Here is a 25,759-nt window from a genome sequence, read left to right as displayed (position 1 = left end):
TAACCTATATCATAGCATTACCAGTAACTGGAGAGGAGCTAACTGTGGGGATAACCAGGGCTCCAGTCAGCAGAGGACATAAAAGCCTCCCTGTGCAAACTCAGCCATTTTCCTCATCTGTTTGCTCCGTTCGCCCTCTTCTGGCCGTTTGTCGCACATACACTCAGCGACCTTTGTAGAACATAATTTGCCTCTGGGCTTGGTGTTTGTGTTCTTTGTGGACAATCATGTCTTTTCTTTGTCATTGTGATAGCATGGATTCAAGGCACGTCTGTAAACCATGCTGGGAGCACTCTTAATGTCTCAAGGTTATGGGAATCTGTCATTAGGCCTATGCTAATGGCTTATGGCTTGTTTGGAAGAGGTCAGACTTCCTGTAAAATGTGAAATAGACGTGTAGTCAGACAGAATTAAACAGCTTTAGGCAATCCCATCTGTAAACAATCAGACACCATGAGACCAGATGGTCTAAAGGCACATTGTACACTCTGCTGTTTGGAAGCACTGGATAAACAAGTGTAGACTTTTGGGACCATGCATGCAGTCATACAAAAACAGCCATCAACGTCTTGGCTACATAACATAACCAATCTCTCTCTAATTCTGTAATCCTGTAAAAAAGGGGGATGTGACATAGGTTTCAAGACTATGTCATGTATCATCATGTAGGCCTATACTTTGTATCATGCAGCCTATCTGCAAAACAGAATTTTTGCAAGCTAAGACCAATATGTAATAAATGTACTGTAGTAAATCATAAAATAAACATGATATCTCATCAGAGAGAACGACACATGCTAACGACACACATGCTAACGACACAACTGAAATACTGGCTTCTCCGACAACAATGCTACAGCCATTTGCCCATTTCTCTAGTATAATTTTGACACCCTGGGTTGCCAGATCAGAATGCGAACACAGCGTGTGACCGCCATGGAAGTAAGCAAACCAACTGGACCAACAGAGATAATGTTTGATTCTACCCAACCAAAAAAGCCTCTGCATCCTTCTAAAGAGCTGCACAACCAGAGATGTGGTAAAATGCAGGTCAATATTGGAGTACATTTCAAAATGCCAAATTGGCAAATTTTCTCCAGAACAGGTAAGCATTGAGCTTCAGCTAAGATTAGCTACTAGTAGGGATGGCCATTTTAAGTAATTTCAACATTCTGGTGGTCACATTTATACTGTAGTCTTTGTACTTCGTGTGGCAGTGAGTATTTGAGACACACAGCCAGTAAAGTGATCCCAAGTAGAGCTGGCTAAGGCGTCATGCTAACACATGCTGCTATGTTAAATAAATGTTAATTTAAGTTTAGCAATTTGGTTTGTCATTTGTTATTATCATTATTTAATTGTTGTATTTTCAGATGCCAAAACCGCCCCCCAAAAAACCAACATGATATCGGTTTTATATATCGTCTATCGGCCGTCCTGTTCTCTAAATATCGGCATCGCCCCTTATCGGTCTATCACTAGTCTAGGCTACAGTATTTGCCTGGGGAAAAAATGAGCTTATATATATCGGTGCATCTCAAAAAATTTGAATATCGTGGAAAAGTTCATTTTTTTCTGTAATTTTATTAAAAAAGTAACAACCTCATATATTCTATAATCATTACACATAAAGTGGTATGTTCAAGCCTTTTTTGTTTTAATCTGGATGATCACGGTTTACAGCTCCTGGAAATCAAAAATCCAGTATCTCAAAATACTCTAATAAAACATTTACAATACAGAAATGTTGACCTGAGCGAGGAATACCAGGATCTCATTCTGAATGCTGTCAGACATCCAGTTGTCTCTTCACTGTAGCCACTCGCCGGATTTTGGCATTGCATATGTCCGCTCCATCATAAGTTTCCAAAGCACTCCATATCGATTGTTATGGCTTCTTAACGAAAGCCATTCACTGCCGAGGAATTTTATCGATCTGAATATCAGTTTTAAAACTGTTCTGGCAGTTTTTTGCTCTTTCTCAACAATGTCCGAGAGTAGAGCATTAATGGGAATATTGTTGAGCAAAGCAAGCATTCTCACTGATTCTGAATGTATGTCAGACAACTCGTGCTGGCTAAACTTTGTGGTTGCTTTATGCCAGTTACAAAAGCCTCCTACTATGAATGAGTTTGTCTTTCCATCATGATGTCTTAACCCCTTCTCTAGGGCTTTGCAGCAGGAGAAGCAAAGAACGGCGTCTCTCTCCGTAACATAATGCAACCATTTCCACCCGGTAAACCAGCTTGTCTGAAATGATCGCACGAAGGTCTCTGTTCCAATTTTCCTCCCAGGAAAACGTATATCTGGATGACACAGCTCGTCAAATCCATTGACGCTAGCTGGAGCACGCGGCTGCGGCTCCTCGTCTCTGTAGGCTAGCTCGTGTGTGTTAGTCGCATGGTTAGCCGCTGACCCGCTAGCTACACTGTCTGCAGTGTGGTGGTCATCGACTGTGGACAAAGTAGAAGAAGGTGCTGCAGCATCTCCATTTTCTTACTCGTCGGTCCTGAATGTTTTCGCATTTTTGTCGAAAAAAATCCGAGATGCGTTTTTTGTGCCATGATCGTTAACGTTCTCCTTCATCCGTTAGCCAGTAACAACGTCCGCACACCCCATGAAACCCCTAGCAAGATCTCGATGCATGCCTGTGATCACTAAAAACTAGCAAACACATTTTTTCTACGTCTAATTTCTACACCAAAGCAAAATTATTTATTATATCATTTTAATAGATATACAGTACCAGTCAAAAGTTTGGACACACCTTCTCATTTTCATCATCATTTCATCATTCCATATGTGTTCCTTTCTTCAGTATTAATCTACAATGTAGAAAATAAGTAAAGAAAACACTTCTCCAAAAAAATAAAGGTGTGTCCAAACTTTTGACTGGTACTGTATATATATTTGATATATAAAAATGACTAACACCTTAATTTATTTGTTCCTGCCTGCAGCTAACAGTATTGGCAGCCAATTGTTAGTATTGAACAGAAACACTGCAAATGTATACATTAGCTGATGTACTTATAGTGTACTTGCCATTGTCAAGGTTTAATGTTGAGCTGGTCTTTCGCTCCTTCATGTAGGTTCAGTGTCCTTAACCTGGCAACCCACAACCTGCTTCGAGTCTGGTTCAGTGTCCTCAACCTGGCAACCAACAACCTGCTTCGAGTCTGGAGAGGACATTCAAACATTTTGAATTTGAAATGCGATTGTAAATGCTTGGTTTTCCGATATGCAGATAGCTCCTTTAAGATTTATAGGTAAAGGCACACTTCATTGTACACTAGGCATTGGCAGGGGGCTTATGTTTTAAACGGCAAATTAATAAATGTGAATTTGTACAAATAACCGTTTATTTACTCACCTAATATAACAATTCTACAAGTGCACAATAAATCACTGGACACGTGAAATTGAATGTAGCCTATCGGTAGAAGATGGGAATATAGGTGATCGGTGTACCACGAAGTAATATTAATCAATGATTGGTGAAGACCAGTCACTTGACCAGAAGGGAGAAACTATCTAGGCCCTTTACTTCATACCAGGCCCTTTACTTTTTCGTTGAGAAATGTTGTTGATTGCCTGATTTTTAAACAATCATATTTTGTTTTGTATGTTTTCGCAAATATTACGGCCATTAAGTACAGACACTTCATGACATGATGTCCAAGGTAAGTGAGGTGTTGTCAGAATTAAACCTCATGTGAAATAACCCAAGATGCAATAGTTTGACTACCAACCTAACACTTAGTTTGCTCACGCTAGCTTGTAACTATTAACATTTTATTTCACGATTAACAAATTTGTTACTAGTACAACGTTGTCCTGGAAGAAAACTTGCTTCCTTCTGCTCTGACAATGTTCCCCAACTCTGAAGAGTGTTTTTTTCCCAGCAGGACAATGGTCCATGCCACACAGCCAGGTCAGTGAAGGTGTGGATGAAGGACCACCAGATCAGGACCCTGTCATGGCCAGCCCAATCCCCAGACCTGAATCCCATTGAAAACCTCTGGAATGTGATCAAGAGGAAGATGGATTGTAGCAAGCCATCAAACAAAGCCGAGCTGCTTGAATTTTTGCGCCAGGAGTGTCATAAAATCACTCAAAGGCAATGTGAAAGACTGCTGGAGAGCATGCCAAGAAGCAGAAAGCTGTGATTGTGCGCTCGCCTGCTCACCTCCACCCGCCGTTATGAACACATCACCCCGGTCCTCCGAAACCTCCACTGGCTCCCGGTCAAACACAGGATCAACTTTAAAATACTACTCATCACCTTCAAAGCTCTCAATAACCTGGCCCCTTCCTACCTCTCTGACCTCCTCCCCCTCCACGCCCCTACCCGTTGCCTCAGGTCCGCCGGCGCAAACACTCTCAAAACCATCAGGACTAAGCGCCGGACCTGGGGCGACAGGGCCTTTTCTGCCGCTGCACCCTCCCTCTGGAACGACCTCCCTCTCCCCATCCGCCTGGCTCCCAACATAGAACTATTTAAACACTCCCTCAAAACCCACCTGTTCAATCTCGCCTTCACCTGACCATCCTGTTCAACCTCGCCTTTACCTGACCATCCCCTGCTCCCTCCCCTCCACTAATAGACTAGTTGCTACTTTTCTTTTTTATATAATGTTCTGTTTGTCTGTTTGTCCGACCCTTTTTGTTATATTTTAGTGTTGTCTTGTCATGCTTGTCCTAAAATGTCAAAGCGACTTTGGGTATATAGAAAAGCGCTATAAAAAATTGAAGTATTATTATTATTATTGTAAATCAAGGTTATTTCACCAAATATTGATTTCTGAACTCTTCCTAAGTTAAAACATTAGCATTGTGTTGTTTAAAAATGAATATGAACTTGTTTTCTTTGATTTATTCGAGAACTGAAAAAGACTGCATCTTTTTTGTTATTTTGACCAGTTGTAATTTTTCTGCAAATAAATGCTCTAAATGACAATATTTTGATTTGAAATTTGGGAGAAATGTTGTCAGTAGTTTATAGAATAAAACAAATTTTAATTTTACTCAAACACATACCAATAAATAGTAAAACCAGAGAAACCGGTCATTTTGAAGTGGTCTCTTAATTTTTTCCAGAGCTGTATGTCTATGCTTCGGTTCGTTGCAGCGATATGTCAACGTCTCCATATTGGAGAGGTAAAGACTGTAAACAAACGCCAGTAAACTGTGGAGATGCGGTTATTCTGGATAAAAAGCACTGAAGTGTTTACATTTCTCAACCGATTTCAACTGAGTCGTTTTTATATTCAAGGGTTTATGATCTAAGTGAAGTACCAAATACAGTTTTGTTTCCATGTTACTTAGAATCTCGATAGTTAGGTTATAAATAATTAAATATAAAAACGACTCAGTGAAATCGGAGCATGTGGATGTATAGCGGCCTATATATTTGTCTATGATCATTGTAGCTAGCAGAACGGAACTCTTAACTTGTCATTAATTCATATTACTTCCGGGTATCCCGATCATATGAACCCGATCGTCTATTGCGCAATCAGCAAAGCATTGTGGGAAGTAAAATGGTGATCCGCATCGCTCCCTGAATGTGACGATGTCTGCACTGTAATTGTAATAGTGTTTTTCAATCTTAATATCTTTTTTTTATCACATACCGAATCTGTGAGTATTAAGGATACGCTATGCATAATTTAGGCCTCTTTTTAGGCGCCGTAAACACTGCGTTAATGAGAAAGCAGGCTCTAAAGACGTTCCTAACTCTCTCATCAGTCAGGAGGACCCTAGTTTGGACAAACGTTCAAAATTCACTACTCAGGACTTACAGTCAAGATAAGTCGAAAACCGGATCGTCTAACTTTGTTGTCTACAGTTTATTGCACAGGACTTTAGTTAAAATCCATGGCCATGAGACGAGTTCATTTCTTCAAGGTCTTGTTACAAATGACATGGAACAACTGGAGGACGAAAGGTGCATGTATGCACACATGCTGAATGTGCAGGGAAGGACACTCTATGACATAATCTTTTACAGGTAGGCTACTGTTTGAGTTACATACGTTGCAGTACTTTATGTAGGAATTACTATCCCAATAAGATAACTATTGTATCCTGTAGAAGCTGGTATGTAACAGTTAGCACATGTCTGCATTAGGGTGTGACACTTATCAACTCATATTGAGGTCTTGTGTCTACTGATAACACTAACATTGAAATTAAGAGGGAGGTCTGGTTTTAGTTGATATATGTAGCCTATGGTGGTCACTGTGCTAACAGTAGTAACATAACTCAAATATAGTAGTTTTTTCCCGGTTTTCATAATAGGTTGGGTACATGAGAGGGATTCAGAATCAACCACTAGCTATGCCTTGGTTGTTTGGCATTTGCTTAGTCCTAATAGAAGGATTAAGGTTTTTGATTGTGTGAACCAGATCCACCTCATCTGTCAATAGAGCCAGGCCTCTTAAACTATGTGTCATAGAATGTGTAGGCTATCACTTCTTAGAAAGTACAGATAGTAATGTGGCTGCAGTTTATGTGGTCAACTGCCAATCACCACCTTTTTTATGATTTGTTTAGTTTGAAAGAAAAATCCACAGAACCCAGTCTTTTACTTGAGTGTGACAGCACAGTGAAAGACGCCATCCTTAAGCATCTGAAGGTGTACAAAATCCGCCGTAAGGTAAGCATCACCCCTTGTCCTGAGCTTGCCATATGGGCTTTGTTACCTGTGGACAAGGATAGTGCACCAGACAAACCAGAAATCACTGACAACAAACAAGATATTGTGCTGGAGAGGGACCCAAGAACTGAACTCATGGGGTGGAGACTGATTGTGAACCGTGAAGTTAAACCAGAGGACATAATTGCTTCCGCTCTAGAGGGAAACCCAGAAGAATATCACAAGCATCGATATACAATTGGTATGTTTATCTTTTGTATTTTAGATGTGGCCTCACCTGAGTGCCAGTACTTTATCCTTGGGTGTACCTTGTCAGGGAATATGGTGTGATGCTATGAGATTTTCAGATAAAGTTGGTCCTCTGTCATATTTGACAGGCCTTTTGTGAATCTACTGACCATCTTCTCAGTATTTTTTTTTATTGTTGCTCTAAGATTTACCCATGTCTGATTGTAGGCTTGCCGGAGGGTGTGAACGATCTTCCTCCTGGTGTGGCCCTCCCACTGGAATCCAACCTGGTGTACATGAATGGAATCAACTTCAGCAAGGGCTGCTACATTGGCCAGGAGCTCACAGCCCGAACTCACCACACGGGTGTTGTGCGCAAGCGCCTGATGCCTGTGCGCCTGTCTGCTCCAGTTGATGGACTGCAGGAGGGAGTGGCACTGCAGACAAACTCTGAGAAACCCGCTGGAAAGTATAGAGCTGGGAAGGGAGAACATGGGCTGAGTCTCATCCGCTTGGCCCATGCCAAAGAACCACTAGCACTGAAGCCATCCCAGGCGGATGGTAGCTCTGTGACTCTGCAGGTCTCTGTACCTGAATGGTGGCCTAATGAAGCCAAGTAAACCAAAGGACAAATGCACAACGTCCAGTTAAAACAAACCATCAGAACCACATCACAGCATCAGAGTTTGGACTATGATCACATTTTTGTGTTAGCTGTTTAACCAGTTCTGTTCAACTCCAACAACAAGAAAAAAAAAGACCACACATGAAATATTTAATTTAATTTATTTAAGTTACGAAACTTGAAATATGCTTATACGCACAACAAATGTCCATTGTTAGTTTTCAACAGAAATAATTTATACTTTCTTGAATAATAAACATTGTAAGACAAAACTGTGAATGTTTCCAGGTGAGAAATGTTTTGTTTGGGTAATGACTGTCATACAGTAGACCTTGTTGCCTCTCGTATTTCTTGAAGCAGCGACTCTGGCTGAAACTTTAAAGTTGAAGGGTCAAGTCTCTTGAAGTCTTCATTATTTAGCATACTTTCAAGGATGTGAGTGACTCTTTGCAGATCAAACGTTGCATGATGAGGACCTAAAGATTCGAGTGCCTCAGCCAGATGTCGGGACTGAAGAGAGCTGCTCGCCGGATAAGAGTTCAAAAAAGATATCCGGTTGTTTGCTATTATCTTTAAGAATGTGGCAAACTCCCCATAGTCAATTCCAGTGCATGACTTCATGATTACCTGAAAACATTTATAAACTTTGAGTCAAAAAAATGTTTTTATTGTGACTGTGATATTAACTTTCATTATCACCCAGATTTTTCATACCTGGCAATGTTGATGCCAAGTGTCCATAGTTTCCCTCCATTCTTCAATCTCTCTTTGGACGGAGGCAAGCTCATCTTGTAAGAATTGCCACATGATGTCCAGATTAGAACCGTTTAACCAGTTATGGTTAATAGAAATAGTGTCCTCCTGCAAAAGAGGTGATTACTTAAATAATATTTTTCTCTGTAATAATTATACACCCCAGAATACAATACATACACCCCAGAATTGAACTGCTACATTAGTTCTCACCAGATTGTAAACCTGATGATGCCAGCCACTTGGCACAAAAATGATTTCCCCCGCTTCTTGAATGATCTCCAGAGGCTGGCAGGCTTTGTCTATGTGTGGGTACTGCCCCTTATCCTGAAGCGTGGGCGCTGTGACATCATAAGCCAGAGTGCCATGGCGGTCTCGCAGAAACTCTTCTTGGCCAGGAGGATATAGCAGCCATTTCTTCCTCCCACATATGTTGGCTGACCAGCTGTAGGAGCGGAACACATCGGCGTGGAAGGGAGTCCTGGCACCGAAAAAAGCAGGGAATGCATCGCATGAGCAGCACTGACAAACAGAAGGTTATAATCATACTAAAGTCATATACTCATCTATACATACCAGGAGCCTTTGGGACCCATGTAGATAAAGCGGTAGTCATCCACCTCAATTGAATCCCAGTATTCATTGAGCCAGTCCGAAGAGAAGAATATGGGTGTGCTATAGCTGTTGTGCTCAGGAAAGCTCCTGAGATGAACACAGAACAACACGCAGTGATGTCAAGAGGATTATTGGCACATCCCAGTGTATATGTCCACAATAATTGACTTAAGTAACTACATTTACAGTTATCACATGTTACCTATCCTGAATGCCATTTTATGTACAATGGTATACATACCTGTGCATGTGCCAGTCTTTTAGGTAAAGACATCCTTTTGGTGAGGAGTGGCCATTTTGAATATAGTCCCTCCAATACTGGATGAATTCTTTAAAAGCGATAATTTGCTTTGGATTTGCGTTATATTCCTTAACACTACAATTTGCCACAGGCACTGCTGTTTCCTCTGTTGGGGTGACATGGTAACAGCACAATTTCACACTAAAATCTTAGTACAAACTGCAGTATGTCATTTTTATGTTCTGTTTCCATTGACGTACCAAACTGTTGCAGAAGCCTGGAGAAATTAGGCTTCCCCTCCTCTGTGACCCAGTGTTTTCTACAATTCCAATCTTCTGTGAACTTCTTCGAAAAAACACAGGGGTGATTGGGAATCAAGTAATTTTTAAAGAATTTGGAATAGCTAATATTCTTTTCAATGTAGTCGACAAAATGGGAAGAACAACGCTGATGTGACTGTCTGGGTATTTTTATAAGACTGGAGGAGGTATGTAGAGTCTCCCTATCCATATTAGAGAATAATTTAACACTAACACAATCCCGAAGGTTGCAAAGGGTTTGTCAAATCACTGAATGCATTAGGCATTAGAGGTATGTCCATCTAGTTCTGCATATTCCATCAAAGCGGCTTTGTGGTAGATGCATTCTGTAGCTTATTTGGCTAGCACGGTGTCTTAAAGCCTATGACTTCAAAGATACACGTGAACATAATGCCAACGTGCAAGAATAACAAGGCGATGAACGAGCAGTAGCAACTGGTGATCTATACGTGCAAAATTCGTTACCAACGGACAGGCTAGAACGGTAACGAAGAAGCTGTGGAAACTATATTGATATCGTTTCGTCCATTAATTCTTTCCCTCATGTTCCTCTACGTGGATAATGCTGGGGTAGGCATAAGAGATGGCATCAGGCGCAGTGTTATGTTATGCTATGGGGGCGGTACTGATGTCAATACTGTGCGCCGAGCACAAAGCAAGCCTGCTGTAGTGGTCCTAGCTAATTTCTCATCAAGCCAGTGACATACATAAACGATGGCACTTAAACATTTTCAAATGTCCTGAAGTAGTTTTTTTAATTGTCTTTCTTTATGAATCCACTCCATTACTTTGATATAAGATGTGGTCAAATGAAGTCACCTAAATGTAGTTTTCAGTACGGACGGGAAATATGAGTGTTCCAGAGTAAAGACAACTTCCGGTTTCACAGTAACGCATTCGCAGTGTTTATGTTGTCAAAAGGCCGTGGTTGGCCGTGAGGCTGTAGTAGGTTACTCGTTGGCTAGTACTCACATACGCTTACTGGATTTACTGTAACGACTGGACTGTTCATGATTTGTTCAACAATGAAATGTGTTGTTGAGAAGGTATACGCCACAAAAACAGTGATTTCTTGTTTTTTAAATAACGATACCTACGTCATTAATGAGCCATCGTCTGTGCTGTTCAGAGCATCTCATGTCTACAAGGTAACGTTACTGTGAATCAGCAACTTGTTTCTCAGTGAATGCCTTTTTAGACACGCACAGCATGCTGACAGTTCTGCTTCATGTAAGGAGCTGAGTTAACCAGTCCAGTTGTCACGTCTGTCACGTCTGTCATGCTATTCATGCTGTCTTTGAATTCTAAAATTTAATAAATATTGAGATATGATGTGTTGTGCCACCAGTGGAGTATTCATTTGAAGCCAGTTTTACACTCCGAAGATGAGCCGTGACACCCCCATTCATAGTTGGCCTGGCTCCTATTATATTAATAGTGAGAAAAGATGGGTCAGTGGCACACTTTCCCTGAGCCGAACTACCCTTCGATTCACCACAGAGCAAAGCAAAGACAGTCTGGCCAGTGTTCGCCTCTCCCGCATCATGGAGATCAAGATGGAGTCTTCCAGCTTCATCTTTAGTACTCTCACCGTGTTAGAGGAAGGCAACATCAAACACTGGTTTGGGTCACTGCGCCCCAACCGTGTGGTGGTCTACAATGTTCTGGAGCACTTCTGGAGGGAACGCCTGTTGTCCCCCACACAGAGCTGTGGGGCAAATGCTCCACCCAGCAAAGGCAGGGAACTCATCAGCTTGGTGTCTGGAGCCCAGCGCAGACTGGAAGATACAGGGAAAGTGCTCAACCACCAAGGAGAGCAGTTTGACAATGTAATGCAAGACCTGGACAAGATTGACTCAAATTTGGGTGTTGCAGACAAGTAAATTCTTTATTTTGTACTCTATTAGGCTGTTAGAAATAATCACAGAGAATTTGCTATGTAGCCTATTGTTAGGTCATTATTCCATATGCAAGTGCATGGTACTTATTTAAGTTGATTGTATAAAGGCCAACTAAGGTACACATGCATAAAGAATTACACTAAGTTGATTACTGTTGTTGTACAGTAACCTTTAAGCATACTGAACACTATGCAAGGATTATCCAATTGTACAATTTCCCCATATTTTTTATTTCATGCACACATTTTATGTGGTTATAGCCTAACCTTTGTACTGTGTTTGCACTTTACACCAACTACGGAAGTGAATGCATGGTAACGACTTTGTTGCGTAAACACTGTCACAAACAACACTGCTTAACAAAGATGAATGTACTCAGAGACCTCAAATATTATTTCTGTGTGAGTGTACATCACAGTACACCCCATTAACTTAAGAATGTGTCAGGCTTTGTCTTACTTCTGACTTAACCTGTCGCCTCCATACCAAATTTTCACACAACTTGCTTACAGTGTGCGCTTGAATTCAGCATTGACTGACTTGCATAATTATGACACTTACAGGCCAATTAGCCTCCTTTTAACAATCTCCTTTTCTTTCTAATTTAATGTAGGCTACTTTCTGAATTGGAGTCACCCCCTTGGTGGCCATTTGGGAAGCTGCCATGGAAAAGCCAGCAAGAAGCTAAGAGTGAGCAGGCAGCAATGGCCGCTTCCGCAAAAGGCTCAGGCAAGGGGCCGAGGGTGATCACAAGCATCCCTGCTGTTGTCTCTAAAGGTGGCGAATCAGACTGGAAGCCTGGATGTCTGGTGATGTTGGTCTCGTCACTAGAAATAAGGGATGCAAATTCACTTCTGCTGCACCACTTTGAAAGGGACGAGGTGGATGACATAAGGGTCCACAACCCGTACGAAATCAGTGTACGGCAGCGGTTCATCGGTAAACCTGATATCAGCTACCGCCTCCTCTCAGTTAAAATGACAGAGGCCCTGTCTGTGCTGGAGATGCAGTACAAAAAGAAATTGGAGTTCACCCCTGACTTCACAGACTTCCGGGCCAGCCCCGCCACAACCCCTGGTGCCACTCAGGGAGAAGATTCAGTATGGAGTGCAGGTGCAGGTAGATGATTTCATAATATCCATGCATGATAATATTTGTCAATCTTGTATACTTGTGTGACAGTTGTGTTATTCTACTTGGGGGCTAAAGTGTGTGTCAGTTTAGGGAAAAAATGATTCCAGCATCTGGCCTTCCAGTTCAGTTTCCAAATTTATTAAATAGGTCTACACCTATGTCTAACAGAACAAGACCCAATTGGACAGCTGGAAATGTCTGGCCAGGAGCCTAGCCATCATGGTAACTCTACTCAAATGTGAATTCCAAAATAAGTGTGAAACCAGGGAAAAAACCTTGACCATTTGGGATATTATAGATGTAATAGAAAGTGTGCTTTATCAATTTACAAGTTGTGTTTCTTGGAGAATCGAGCACCACAAAAGACAAAATCCCCAGCCAGTTACATGAGGGACCACATTTTGCTTTGCAAGACATGAAAGGCTGCTTTTAAATGTATTACATGCTCTTCACCACATGGTGGCAGTTAAGTACCGTGAAGATGTGCTTCATGTGGCCACAGATGCTAAAATGATTCTTTTCCATTAGCAATATTTGCCCATATTTGTTTCAACTGACACTTTGATGCATGCATGGACTATATTTGAATCTGAAAGTATATCTCATTCACCCAATATAACTTGATGTTCAGGGTTCTATGAATTTTCTTTTTTTAATGCCTTAGTCTGCCAAAAAAAAGACTGAGTGTGAAGAAAAACCCCTTTAGACTCAGCAGTATTTTTCTTTAGCTGCAGGGCTCGTCCAGCACAGGCAGGAGACAGAGGTTCCTGTGGAGATCCCTGCTGGTGAACTTACTCAGGTCCAAGTTCAGGTCCTTCAGCCCATGGTCACTGATGCCGAGGCTCAGGAGCTGAAGCAGGTATGCGTGGAGAGGCCGCCCTGCCTGCCTTTCCATGAGCCCAAAAGGGTCACTCAAAGTGTGATGATTTTTCTTCCTTCAACAAAGTCTCATTGCTGTTGAAATTTCTGCCTTGCCAACAATGACTCCAGTGCTTCCTGCCATAGCTGGCAATGGATAATGGCTCTACCTCCAAGATACCAGTGCGCAGAGAGTTCAAAATGTCCAGTAATGTTTCACAGAGCCATTTCAAGTACAGGAAGTGCAAGCTTTTCTCATCGTGCGTGCTTATCTGATTGTATCCCTTTTTATTTAGTTTCGCTTATCCCTCTTGTTTGAAATGTGAGTGTAAGAAGACAAGTGAGGCTCTAATAAGGCTGCCACATAGCCGTATTTCTGTAACAGCATCGCCTAGGAGAACTTCCCACATAGTTATTTTTCAAAAGGAATTTACATTCAGCAATGGATACTAATTACTAGCAACTTGGCTGGACTTGACAAGTTGCACATCACCATGGTTTTCTGAAGATTAAAATCAGCAGCAAGTGCCCATCAAATCCCTCACTAATACCCCACATAGGCCTACTCTTTCTTGTTTGTGCAGGCTCAATGTGCTCTCTGGAAGTCACTCAGCAGGCATAGTTTACACTTCACCCAGATTATACCAGGGAGTGCAGCAACCACATTTGAGATCGGTAGGGTGGAGTATTTAGGGTCCGTGTAATCAAGGCTGTTCCTGGACAGCCACAGTGTTTGCAGCGTCTCTGCTGAACATCTGTGCTCTATTTATTTATCAAAGGAGTTGAAAGGAAGAGGGTTGAGAGGGATGTCAGTTCGATTTTCAGGGCTTTATTATAGGAGATCAGGTCTTAAAAACATGAATAATTTCTCAAAATGTAAGTAACATCATTGAGTTTTCAATTTAAAGTTGAGAATAAGATATAAAACCCCAATAATTCAGGCACATGGACGGCTATAGGCCACCAGTCAGTTGATGAGAACTGGTTTGTGAAAGCATGCAGTCTGTTCCTAGTGCATCTCACCTTGTCACCCTTATATTCAATTAAGATCTGTTAAAGGATACAGTAGCGTAACCAATGAGTAATACGAAGGGCAGTGTGTGAGTGTAAGGTGTTAATTGAGTGTATTGTAGAGCAGTGCAATTCTTAACTGGAATTCAGAATACAGTTCAGAATTCCATCCAATATTTGTTGCTAGCTTAAATTGTGTTGCAAATAACATTTTTTTTTGCACTGGCCCAAAGCAGTTGGTACAAGATGTCAATTTGTTTGGTTGATGTGTTTTAATTGGATCCTGGATAGCACACCGTATATCCCCAATAGATTCAAATTCGTTTATACCCCCCAAAAATCAGTGGAGATCCAAATTCGGGTAACTTGCTTAATGCCTACTCCACATATTTTGTTACATCTTGGTTTGGGTGTCATTGGGCAGTTGCGGTCTGCAGACTGTAGTCTCTCTGTGTTCGTGTCGATTCCGCGAGCTACTTGTAAAAGGGTTTTCCCTTCGTCCACACGCACACACACCCATTAATGTCATCATCTCTTTGCCCACTAAGCATTCAGTGTAGTAAGCGTCTGCTAAGGAGGGTCTTACTGGGAGCTGCATGGTCCATGGCAGCCAGACATAAACAGTGACGCATAATCACTCCATCATTCCGCCTTTAACACGTTATTATGGGTTGCAACAGAATGTTGCTCTGTATGTTAAAACCATTTCAAAACACAATATTATTGCTGCGACCAAAGATAATTTATGGTTGGTGAACCATTACAGGTATCATTTTCAGTTCAGGATGTGTTGGGGTTTGGAAATACAAGAAGCAGTAATATGTAAGAAAAAAAAGTGATGAGGTGGGGAAGAAAATTCCGAAGGCTGAGTTTTTAGGCATCATGTGATCTTGTTTTTAACCAAACATTCTGGTTTCTCATGGGATGCGACGTCTCTTAGGCAACTAAATGCGTTTTGACAACATGGCTGGTTTCATAGTCTTGGCCCATCAGTTCTCATTCTAAAATCAAGTCAGTCAAACACTGCACAAATCAGCCAAAATGTCTTCATATATACCTGTAAAACTAAAGGAGGATAATATGGCTAAATAACTACAACAGCATAGTAATTTGTTTTTGAACATACAGATTATGTTTTATTTCATGTAAAAGCTCAAGCTCAACTGATGCCATGATGCAGCTGTTATGAATGACGCCAGTTGGTATGGCCTTCCTGATACTGTGCAGTCTAAATACTTTCTTTCAGTAGCAGTCAATATAGATCATTTTCAAGGTAAATATATATACGTTGAAAGTCAGTTCTTTGAAAAAGCAAAGTCACAAAACTTTGGCACATAGAGGTGCCATTCAGAAAAAGTTCAAAGAGACTAGCTTACTTTAAGAGTGTACCGTTGTGAAATTAAAGCGTTAAGGAGACATGCAAGTGACTTTTGTTTTGCTATCAGTGATCAAACTAATTCATCATAACCTTGACATTTACAGAATAGAAAGCCTTTATTTTTCCCTATCTTTGGTCATTCATTTTACTGATAAGTAGTAATAATGGTCTTTTAAACTTCAGAAGTTGATGCTTACAGTTCATTAGTTTGGAACACTCCCATTTGTCAATAATTAGAGCGAATATCATTGAGAAGTACATGAAAGCCTTCAATATAATTTCCTTCTTTATTTAAGATAATCTTGTGATAATATGCAGTCTAACAACGTCAGAGTTGAATACATACTGTTTACACCTGTGTTCCCCTTTTTCGTTAAACTGCCCACTGTCGTTTTCACAATGGGCTCCTTGTTCTAGTTGTAGTATGGCTGCTCATTTACACTAATGGAATTTACTTTAATCGGAAGTAAATTGAAATAAGTTTTATTTTGCCTTTTGTTCACCCTTGTACCTTCAAACTTCAGTTATCAAAGCACACATTTCCACATCCAGGAGGGCACAGTCTCAATATAAGACTCTACAGCATGAAGTACAGATTTGTTTTACATCATGAATAAGGCTACGTCAATGCCTTTGTGTATAGACAGTGCTAAATATGGCCGTAAGTCAAAGCAATTGATTGGCTGCTTAAAACAAATTAATATTTATATCAATCATTTAATTCCCAGTAATCAGAATCAGAATTTGATTCATTACTTGAATCATGTTAAACCATAGTAAAAGTGGCGTATAAGTTTAATCTGAATAGTGCTTGATGAAAATGCAGCTAATTGCATTTATTCAAATTGGTCACTTAAATTTAGTTGGACAGACAGAAAGAAAGGTTTACCTTCCAAAACTGTTACAAAAGCACCCAAATGTATCTCATGTTTCGCTTGCTACCGTCTTGTCATCTGTTCAAGCGAAACATAATTTGACTTGACACATTTCCTTCTCCATGTAAAGTGAATCACTTTAATACAGTATATATATACTTTATTAATATAATATATAGACAGTTGAAACTTAATGAAAGGCAGTTATTTCGGTGTACTTAAAGGACTCCCTTGCCCTACTCTTGTTCCCACCCGAAGAACACGGCTCAGAGGGTGCTTCAGATCTTGGTGAATATTAAAACAATGGAAAACAAATACGGTTACCGTGGAAATCTTCTTTACAGCTCTGGTTCCAGTAGCCTGCCATCTTATGAGCTGTCCATTTCTCTTCCCCCACTCTCTGATATTTTGCTAATCTGCCTTCCAACGACTAAATACATCTGATACTGCTGAATAGACACTGTCAAGAGGCAGCTCTTACCTATCAGCTGTCATAGATATGAATAACATATGGAAAAGGTCAAAATCACTGTACACACATGTGTACAGGGAAGAATAGATATTAAATATTCATTATAAACTGGGCCCTAATCATTCTAGGCCTTAAACTCTTGGTGAGAATAGAATAGTCAGTTGCCACTGGTGCCTGTTAACACCTGCCCCTTAAGAGACTCATGTTGACCAGGGCCACAAAGCCTCAATGCAGTAAGCTAAAAACATGAATATCTCAGTAGGAACAAATCCATCAACATGTATAATAATTTATTAGAAGAATTATAAACATGTACTAGAACACTGTTAAATCATTTAGACATATCATGTGTGTGAAACACATTTACCCTGTATTTATTCTCATGATTATGTTCTCGTCTTAGAAGTGTGTCATGATTCCGTGGTGAATGTAATATCTTCAGCAATAAATAGGTTATTACCCATATTCAGTGTCTTATATACACCTAAACAAACAAAGCCCAATATATGCTGTTGTCACCAATCCTGTAAGGAAATAGCATCATTCTCCATGGCAGCCTGGCACAGTCCTGTGTGTCTATGTGTCTTGTTGGTTTGTCCATGACTGCTGATTGGTGAAAGCTGACATAATGTCATTGCATTTGTGTGTGTGTTGGACGGCATAATATTAGTTCAGAAACCACAGTGGTAGGGTTTGGAGTGAGTGTTTATTAGATTTTACTTGGCACATCGTGGTTTATTTGAGTTGTTCCATTGACCATAACATACACTGGCCGTTTTTGGAGCTCAGCAGATGGGGTTGTGTTCTTCACTGGACATGAGCACATATACTTACACACACACACACACACACACACACACACACACACACACACACACACACACACACACACACACACTGCTGTAAACTACTATATTTGGACTGCCGCTGTGTGCCAAGTGAGCACCGAGGTGGTGTGTTGAACACTGGCACACCTGTAGCAGTAAGGCAAAGCTGGCTCAGCACGGTTTGAGAGAGTACACCAGGGCGAGTGTTGTCATGGCAACATAAACCTAACATGGTGTAAGTACTGGGGTCTGGGTTGCTTTTTAAAGGCATTCTGTAAATTGAGTCAATGGCATAAACTGGATTTGCAGAGATTAACCATTCATGTAATGTTTCTCTGAGATTACATGTGAGATTTAATTATCTGCATAATTAAAAAAATTTGAATTGAACCTGAATCACACTTTCCATGAAATGTGTGTGTGTGTGTGTGTGTGTGTGTGTGTGTGTGTGTTTGCACATGTCTATGTTGCTGAGTGCAGATGCTGCTGCAGCTGAAGAACCTGGCTCTAGAGGCAGAAACAGAGCTGGAGCGTCAGGATGAGGCTCTGGACACCTTGGTGTCCTCCACCGATCGCACCACCATGACCATCCACAAACACTCTCGCCGCATGAGAAAGCTACTGTAACTTCTTCCTCCGTCACCCCCAAAAGCACCTTCAAATGTAAGTCAGCAGGTAGTCAACCACAGAAACATGGGTAATGTTTGAAAACTTTCACAACTTTAACAAAAATACTTCATAGGTCTCATTGCCTCATGCATAGTTACAGACCTATAGTTCATAATATACATCCATAACTGTATGTATTTGTTAAAACAATACTACCTGAATATATCATGGGTTTCTTTTCCTTTTTTTTTTTACTTCAATGCAGACCTTCTCCTGTGGCCCAAAATGATCTCCAAGCTCTATGTATTGCATGTCTAACATGAGCCCCTTTGCAGTGCTTTGAGTCGGAGCACTCTCAAAGTGGACTATGAAGAATGAATTCATTGTAGTTGATTTTAATTATTCAACCCTAACTACGAATCCACATCTGAACATCTCCCCAGCTCCATACACCTGTTAATATGAATCTTTACTGTACACTTGTTAAATGGCTGGGACAGGTCTGTGATGTAATTTTGTCCTGTCTGTGTTGTAATGGTTACCTTTGTGAACAAGTTCAATAAACTCCCAATTGCAATTGGCTTGCTATATTCAGATGACTAGTCACTGGACCTTTCTCTTTAGCAGCTTTCTGTATCTGTACCTAGTCACATGACAAGCCAGATGACTCAAGACAGGTCCAGACACCACCCGCCGTAAATGAGCATGCTTGTTATGAACTGACAAAAAGAATGTCAAAACACTGGTGGGCTGGATTCGGAAGCTATTTACCGTGGTGATGGCGGCAAGCAGTGCTGAATGAGAAAGGGATTGGCCTTTTGTAAACAGGCCTGCATACTTCCACAGGAACCCTGTCATTATAACATCCTGTTGGCACCGGGGGCTTCGCATCTGTTCGCCACCCTGGCGTGCGACTTTCACGAGCGGGACCACCGTGCGCCAGCGGGGCAGATTCAATTTCACTTGGCAGCCCCGCACAGCGCCCCGCAATTACTGCCGAGGAGGAAACCCCTCCTGAAACGAGGCGATACGCCGAGCCTCGGGAGTCCATGCGTCTCTCGTGTTCACAACAGACCCTCAATAAGTGTGAGGAGCACTGGTTTGGGATCACACAGAGGTGTAGGGGCTGGTGTTTGGATACGCTGATCCTGTTGAACCGGGACGTCATGGTTAATAGTCTCTGTTTTTGGTGGTTTTGTCTTCACAAAGAGGAGGGGGACGTGGACTGATGCTGGGAAGGCCGCTTGAAGGTTATGTTGATGTTGGATGAGGTTGCTGTGGCGGAGGTGACTTTATACCGCTCACAGTGTAGCAGCCTGTGCTGTGTGGCCACAACAAAGTACAGAAGACATGCAGTCTTGCCACCCTGCTACTAACCAGTCTACCTGTTTCCATGAATGTGACTTTCCTCCTTCGCCTGTTGCCATCATGGCCTTTGGAGTCCCTCTTCGTCTAAATCAGAGTTGTTGCTGTTATGAAGAATTCAGAGTTTAGCAAATCACTTCTACTGAGTCTTTCTGGTGTTGTCTGTTTTAGGTGGTGAGGATGGCAGAACCATTAATGTCAGGGCTGTTCTCTCGGCCGCCGGAAAGAATGTCTCTTACTGCAGCATGGAGAAATGCACCTCATGGTGAGGAGAATTCCACTGTCTAAAAACAGGGGCAGGACCGAATGAACACATAACTGGCGTGGTTAGGAGCAGCCATGCAATAAGAGGAAGTGGCGGCGGTCTCGTCTGACCACAGATACATGAGATCCGGCGTTGCCTTTCCAGCGGATGGTGCAGAGACACCAGGGATTTCACTGGCCTTGACTTACAAGTGTGTTTACACCATGGGCCTGTGGTGAGCGGCTCCTGCCTTGCAAGAGACATCTCCATTGATGGTAAATCAATCAACTGTCCTGGGAAAATCTGCTGCCGTTGTTGTGCCCAGAGGTTGAACTTCGGTTCTTAACAGTAGCATGTCAGCTCATCTCTGAGTTTCAACGTTTACATTATATAACATGTACCATAATTACTTTACCTTTCTCTTGTTAAGGAGCTTGCACATTTGCTGCTTTTTGATCGAAAACACAGAACTTTTTCCTACATACAGTATCAGTTAGTGGTTAGCTGCTCTCGTGATAAGAGAAAAACATTTCTCACACATGGAAACGCAAACCGTTCCTGTGAACAGTCCTCTTTCTTTCTTTTTTTTTTTGAGCCGAAGAAAAAGCACAGCTCGTCCATTATTTCAGCACCATTAGAACATGTCTGAATGCAAGAGCTCGGGCCTTTGACTCATGTCCTGGCTGGCCTCTCTCAACTGCAGGTGCTGCTTCCTCTCCCCTTTTCTGTGGGAGGTTTGAGTTTCAGGAAATAGGGCTTGTTGGTTAATGTTGGAGCCGGGAGGGAGAGAAAAAGGGGGATCTGAAGGGTGGAGTCTACATGGCAACCTGGGGGCCACACTGCACTTTACAGCAAGATAAGGCACTTCTGTGCTAATTGCCTTTGTTCTTATGGGATTTTCAAAAACAGACGCTTGGACACATTGCCTCATGCTGTGTCTTTATGCTGGTGTTTTTTTTTACACTTGATTGACAAAATCCAGTACATGCTTTTGGCCAGAGATCATGTCTCACTCCTTACATACGTTCTCGTCTATGAAAAATGAGTAGGATTTAGGCATGCTCAAGCAGTGAGCTTAACATCCAGAGTGCGTCCTCTTCGTGTTGAGGTGACGGTGGCCCCCACTGTACCGGAATGTGTTCAGGGTCCTTTTCCTGCTGCTGGGAAACCAAATGGAGATGAACATGATATCATCAGCCTCCTGCTCATATTATTGTTATCTTTTCTTCGGTACCAAATGTGCCTGTGTTGTTTTGTTTCAATTTATTCAAGAGAGGGCCTCTTTTCATCTCAGCTTGAGGGAGGCGCTGCACACGGCCCAGGCCAAGACAAACTCTCCCGAAAAGAGCTGTCCCTCTCACATTCGCTGAAAACAAGAAGGCACAGTTCAAGCTCTCAGATACAGCATCTATGTGCCCGTGCATTTGAATGATTATGTGGTATAGACATGCATGAGCGGAGATCAGGCAGGCTCTCTCCGTGTTTCATTCATCCACGTGTGTAAACACACTGCAGGCGCTTTTAGCCCGGAAAAGAACGCATGCGCTCGGTTCAGCGCAGGCCTCGACGGTTCAGCCCTGTGTGGTCTGTGGGCCATTACTTAACATAGAGCTGTTGACATATAATGAAATAGTGGCTGACGGCCAATATCTCTCAGCGCAGTGGATGTGGAGAGGTGCCCTGAGTGCTGTAGCTGCTTAGCTGTGAAAGCAAGGCCCCTGTTGGCACAGCAGGGGGCAGCAATGACTAAATCAAGGTAACACTTGTAATCAATACTCACACACCTCAGGTACAAGTGCATTCAGGCCTTATTGCTGTGCGAGATGGTCAGTATGTCACTCCACATTCAGTCAGCAATCGTTGTTATACACAACCCAAATGTTTCTACAGCAGTGGTAATCGGGGCAGGTTGTCACACCCTACTGTCCACACAGTAATACCGGTGAGCTGCGCCCTCGTTGAGGTGGCCCAAGAGTGTGTAGAGGTATGCAGCAAAATGCTCTCTGGCGAATAGGCTGAAGAGTGGAAGTCATTTATCTGGATAATCTCAAAGCCATTAGACTCGCACCACTCCATTAGGCCATCGCTATTGTTCCTCAGTTTCATTCCACTCTTGGGTTTATTTTTCTGTCTGGGTTATAATCTAAATTTAAAGAGGGGCTGAGTTTGGACCTTTCTGCTCTCTATTCTTGCACATGGAAATTCACAGAAGACACGGTAATGTTAACCTATTCTCTGCGTCGGATCTATATTTACTTTTTTTTTTTTCATAGACACTAAATGTCTCATGCTTCTCCATGATCGGTAAATGAAAACACAATGGTCAGGACCGGACCTTTGGCAAGTGCATGGGCTTTCTTTTTGTGTGATGACTGGATTATGTATTCATTAAAATCACATCTATACAGCTCCCCAAACAGGTTGTCAGGCGATGAGCCAGCTCCCACCGCATCAGTATTTTTACGAGTGGGCCCCCCAGAAACCTTCAACGAGACTGTTTTTAGTGGCCCTCGTGCAAATGGAAACACTTAGCTCCCACAATAAATTACTCACCGAGTGATGCCATACTCCTCAGGCCCCTCAGGTTCTGCCACTGGCTGAGTCATAAAAAAGACACTCTGGAGTGCACTCCTGTGTGTGAGCGAGTAGGGTGGAGTGGGGAGGTCTGTGGAGTTATCATTGCCAGGGTGGAGATAAGATTTTGAGGGCCCTGTTCGAGTGGAAGGGATGGAGGTGACAGTAAGAGCAGCGGACTGCCCTGGGTTTGCCCAGAGAAAGGGGCAACGCAGTGACAATGCCGTCGGGCAGGCAGTCCATCTCATCGAGATCAGTGTGGGTCAGTTATGTTAGCCTCTAAATGGCCTTTGGACTGGAGTTTAGGGTCATTACAGGATAACAGTGGATGTGTCAGTGACAATGTCAACAGGTATTGAGTACCTTGAAGGTAACTGACGTATACATCTCCAGTATTTCCCATGATTTTTATTTATTTTTTTACTTTTAATGGTATAAAAAGGGGAAAAACTACAAATCACTCCAGATGAGAAGTCTTCAGCAAGCTGTACAAGATGCAACTTAGTGGCCATGGGCTGTTGTATCAGTGATAGAGACTGGTTGGGTCAGAAGGTGTGTCAGAACTGAGTATGTAAAGTGCTAAAAATAACCTACTTATTGCCATGTCATGCTATCAGGTGATAACATTCATGCTATTCTTTTATACTTGATTTGTTCTATGAACTCACATTACACTATTTATCAACAAAGCTGTTTAAAGAATGGCCAAATCACTTCCTTTCTTGATATTTCTGTTTGATAAAAAAAAAAAAAAACAATACGGCAACTTCATAGGTTTACAAAGATTAGCATTAGGCATTGAGGTTGTACAGGAATAGATATGTCTATTGAAATAAATAAGAACTGTAATTTTTGCATATGACTACAGTTGTGAGTCAGGGAAATATACACTACATTTTTAAATTATTGTAATTCTTGGCATAATGCCGTAAGGACAACCCTTGCTATCTAGTTCATCACCAACCTGATCTTTCAACACGTTAATGCAATATATAGTGTATATTTATAAGTATGTTAGCTTTTCCTTAACCTTCAAATATTCATGGGTATTGCAGTGGCTGCAGCCCTCACCTTAACCTGAAAGCCATTGTGTTATGAGATTAATCATGACAGTTTAAAAGGTATTATTTCCCAACAAGGTTCCACTTGATAGCTGTATTAAAAGGCTCTCTGTTGTTCTTGGTCCATTTCCAGGCATTCCCGTTTTTGGAGCACACAGAGCATTAAAGTAGGTGAAAGCTGTCCAAGAAGCATTACCAAGTTTGTTATGCCCCTTGATATGGTAATGTGTATCATTAAGGATGAACTATCATATTTAACACTTATTATAATGATAATCATATGACCCATAAGTACAGGGAAGGCTTAATTTATTGATTACTTTAATTCATATATTGTGTGTCTGGATGCTTGATGTGCGGCTGGAAGTAGGAGGCTGCATTTGTTGGCAATGTTTATCAGAGCTACTGCAGTCTTTGTACCGGTAGTTTTGGGAGAGGCCTAGAGTAGCCTACTACTTTCCATGCCCATGGGAAATAGGTGGTTTGTAGAAAATGCTAAATAAGACCTGTCAAAAAAACAGTTGACCCTTCCAAAACCAAACAGTCAGCTGAGAAAGACTCTGAATTACTGAGCTGGGCTGCTATTATAGCTGTGTTTTGTTAGCATTGTGCACTAGTTGAGACTGGGGCAAGCGTACGTCTCCAAACACAGCTGACGGCAGAGTTTACATTTCAGCAGGATGACGGTGCACGCTTAGGTCGCTTAGGTGAGACTTGGGAAACTTCTGGAAGGCCCCAGGCCCACCGCCAGCAGGGTAAGCAACGCTCCCACCAGGTGATCTGTGAAGTCACTGCTCAGATACTCCTCCAAGCCCCAACACTGGACGGAACATTCCAGAGCACAGCGAGCAGGTACATTGGTTCCAGGGTGAGCAATGGCAGCGATCGCACTGCAGAGAATTCAGAAACTCAGAGATGCACTGTGTGTGGTGCGGGCCCACAGATCAGCTGCTGGGAAACACTCAAGCTCCACTAATTAGACTCATTACCATAGGTGGAGGTCGGTATTATGTCACACAAGCTAGTCAGTGTAGAGGTGTACTCAAGTGCTGTCTATGGTGGGCTTTAGCTGAAGAGGAGATAACTCTTCAAGTTTGGAGTTCGATCTGTCAGCTCTGGCCTAGTTAAGCGAAAGAGGTTTTGGTGAGGGCCACTTTCAGTAAGTTGTAAATGTAAATCAGCAGATCCAGGAATGGAGTGCCATGTTTGAATGAGGTCGACTGTGTGTCATCTAGCCACAAATCTTCTCCCAAAGTGTTAAAGCATTATACTCCATATGTTTTACAGATTAACTTTTGACTCACAATAATCAGTTCTTAATTCAATTAAATGTCCTGTTTTTACTGTGCTGGCAGCTAAATCACATGTTGGTTAGTTTGGCCCTCCACTTCTATGTATAGGGTTATGTTGTAGGTATTCTCAAGTATGCCATTGCTGTAGTATGCTTTGAAATATGTATATTAATGGGTAAGGGTTTTATTTGGAAAGGTCTTTTTCAACAGAAAAAGTGAAAGCATGCCAACAACCTTCAATACTGAAATAGTATGACTGTGGTTGATATCAAACCATCTGCCCTGAAGGCACCAATATAAAAACATTACGAACCGAGGACACTCAGTGATTCCATATGAAACTAGAGCCCATGAACAAAGTGCATAATAGGTGGTACACCCACACCCACACCCTCTGAAAGAGAGCGCGCGAGAGAGATACTGACTCAGTATGGCTTTATTTCAGTAAATGCTTGGAATTGTCAGGCAACACCTATTTTGTGGAAACTCCTGCTGTACTCCAGTGTGTTTATGAAAGCGGTGAAGCGAGAAGTTATCTGAGATGCACGGTGTGTGGTGCGGGCCCAGAGATCAGCTGCTGGGAAACACTCAAGCTCCACTAATTAGACTCATTACCATACGTCACTACAAAGGAGAGAGAGAGAGAGAGAGAGAGGAGAGAAAGAAAGGAAAAGGTTATGAACCTTTAAACTCATGTGTCTTGTGAGGCTGAGAG

At 41.9% G+C, this 25,759-nt stretch overlaps 3 protein-coding genes across 5 annotated transcripts; 2 read left to right on the top strand and 1 right to left on the bottom strand.

Moving 5' to 3' along the window:
• The first annotated feature begins 5,506 nt into the window (after positions 1-5,506).
• Positions 5,507-7,637, top strand: iba57 (iron-sulfur cluster assembly factor IBA57). The gene is made up of 3 exons (XM_012827842.3): positions 5,507-6,013; positions 6,559-6,902; positions 7,118-7,637. Exons 1-3 carry the CDS (start codon positions 5,664-5,666, stop codon positions 7,507-7,509), a joined length of 1,086 nt encoding a protein of 361 aa, XP_012683296.2. The 5' UTR covers positions 5,507-5,663; the 3' UTR covers positions 7,510-7,637.
• A 21-nt stretch (positions 7,638-7,658) lies between these two features.
• On the bottom strand, positions 7,659-10,044 carry jmjd4 (jumonji domain containing 4). Its single transcript, XM_012827839.3, has 6 exons — positions 9,384-10,044; positions 9,124-9,289; positions 8,844-8,969; positions 8,481-8,748; positions 8,229-8,375; positions 7,659-8,141 (listed from the first exon to the last, which is right to left on the bottom strand). The coding sequence occupies exons 1-6, from the start codon at positions 9,631-9,633 to the stop codon at positions 7,833-7,835; spliced, it is 1,266 nt and encodes a 421-aa protein (XP_012683293.1). The 5' UTR covers positions 9,634-10,044; the 3' UTR covers positions 7,659-7,832.
• Positions 10,045-10,048: 4 nt separating this feature from the next.
• Positions 10,049-19,102, top strand: snap47 (synaptosome associated protein 47). Of its 3 annotated transcripts, XM_012827845.2 has the most exons (7): positions 10,049-10,591; positions 10,792-11,322; positions 11,958-12,463; positions 12,647-12,700; positions 13,207-13,337; positions 18,380-18,562; positions 18,774-19,102. In XM_012827845.2, exons 2-6 carry the CDS (start codon positions 10,829-10,831, stop codon positions 18,524-18,526), a joined length of 1,332 nt encoding a protein of 443 aa, XP_012683299.2. In that variant the 5' UTR covers positions 10,049-10,591; positions 10,792-10,828; the 3' UTR covers positions 18,527-18,562; positions 18,774-19,102. The 3 variants fall into 3 exon arrangements, with proteins under 3 accessions (XP_012683299.2, XP_031418839.1, XP_012683300.2); XM_031562979.1 differs by lacking the exon at positions 10,049-10,591 and having other exon boundaries at positions 10,714-11,322; positions 11,958-12,457; XM_012827846.2 differs by lacking the exons at positions 10,049-10,591; positions 12,647-12,700 and having other exon boundaries at positions 10,714-11,322.
• Positions 19,103-25,759: the final 6,657 nt, after the last annotated feature.

This window comes from Clupea harengus, chromosome 25 (assembly GCF_900700415.2).
Source record: "Clupea harengus chromosome 25, Ch_v2.0.2, whole genome shotgun sequence".
NCBI lineage: Eukaryota > Metazoa > Chordata > Actinopteri > Clupeiformes > Clupeidae > Clupea > Clupea harengus.
Note: the sequence above shows the minus strand (reverse complement) of the source record. Positions and strands in the feature narration are given on the sequence as shown.

What these genes read in the sequence shown, in the direction of transcription:
- snap47 (XM_012827845.2), top strand. Translation starts at nt 10,829, where the DNA reads ATGAGCCGTGACACCCCCATTCATAGTTGGCCTGGCTCCTATTATATT. An exon ending in AGTATGGAGTGCAGGTGCAG is followed by an intron (nt 12,464 to 12,646) that starts GTAGATGATTTC and finishes TATGTCTAACAG; the next exon opens with AACAAGACCCAATTGGACAG. An exon ending in AGGCTCAGGAGCTGAAGCAG is followed by an intron (nt 13,338 to 18,379) that starts GTATGCGTGGAG and finishes TGCTGAGTGCAG; the next exon opens with ATGCTGCTGCAGCTGAAGAA.
- iba57 (XM_012827842.3), top strand. Translation starts at nt 5,664, where the DNA reads ATGCATAATTTAGGCCTCTTTTTAGGCGCCGTAAACACTGCGTTAATG. An exon ending in TATGACATAATCTTTTACAG is followed by an intron (nt 6,014 to 6,558) that starts GTAGGCTACTGT and finishes TGATTTGTTTAG; the next exon opens with TTTGAAAGAAAAATCCACAG. An exon ending in CAAGCATCGATATACAATTG is followed by an intron (nt 6,903 to 7,117) that starts GTATGTTTATCT and finishes GTCTGATTGTAG; the next exon opens with GCTTGCCGGAGGGTGTGAAC.
- jmjd4 (XM_012827839.3), bottom strand. Translation starts at nt 9,633, where the DNA reads ATGGATAGGGAGACTCTACATACCTCCTCCAGTCTTATAAAAATACCC. An exon ending in AAAGACTGGCACATGCACAG is followed by an intron (nt 8,970 to 9,123) that starts GTATGTATACCA and finishes TGTTCATCTCAG; the next exon opens with GAGCTTTCCTGAGCACAACA. An exon ending in CTTGGCATCAACATTGCCAG is followed by an intron (nt 8,142 to 8,228) that starts GTATGAAAAATC and finishes AAATGTTTTCAG; the next exon opens with GTAATCATGAAGTCATGCAC.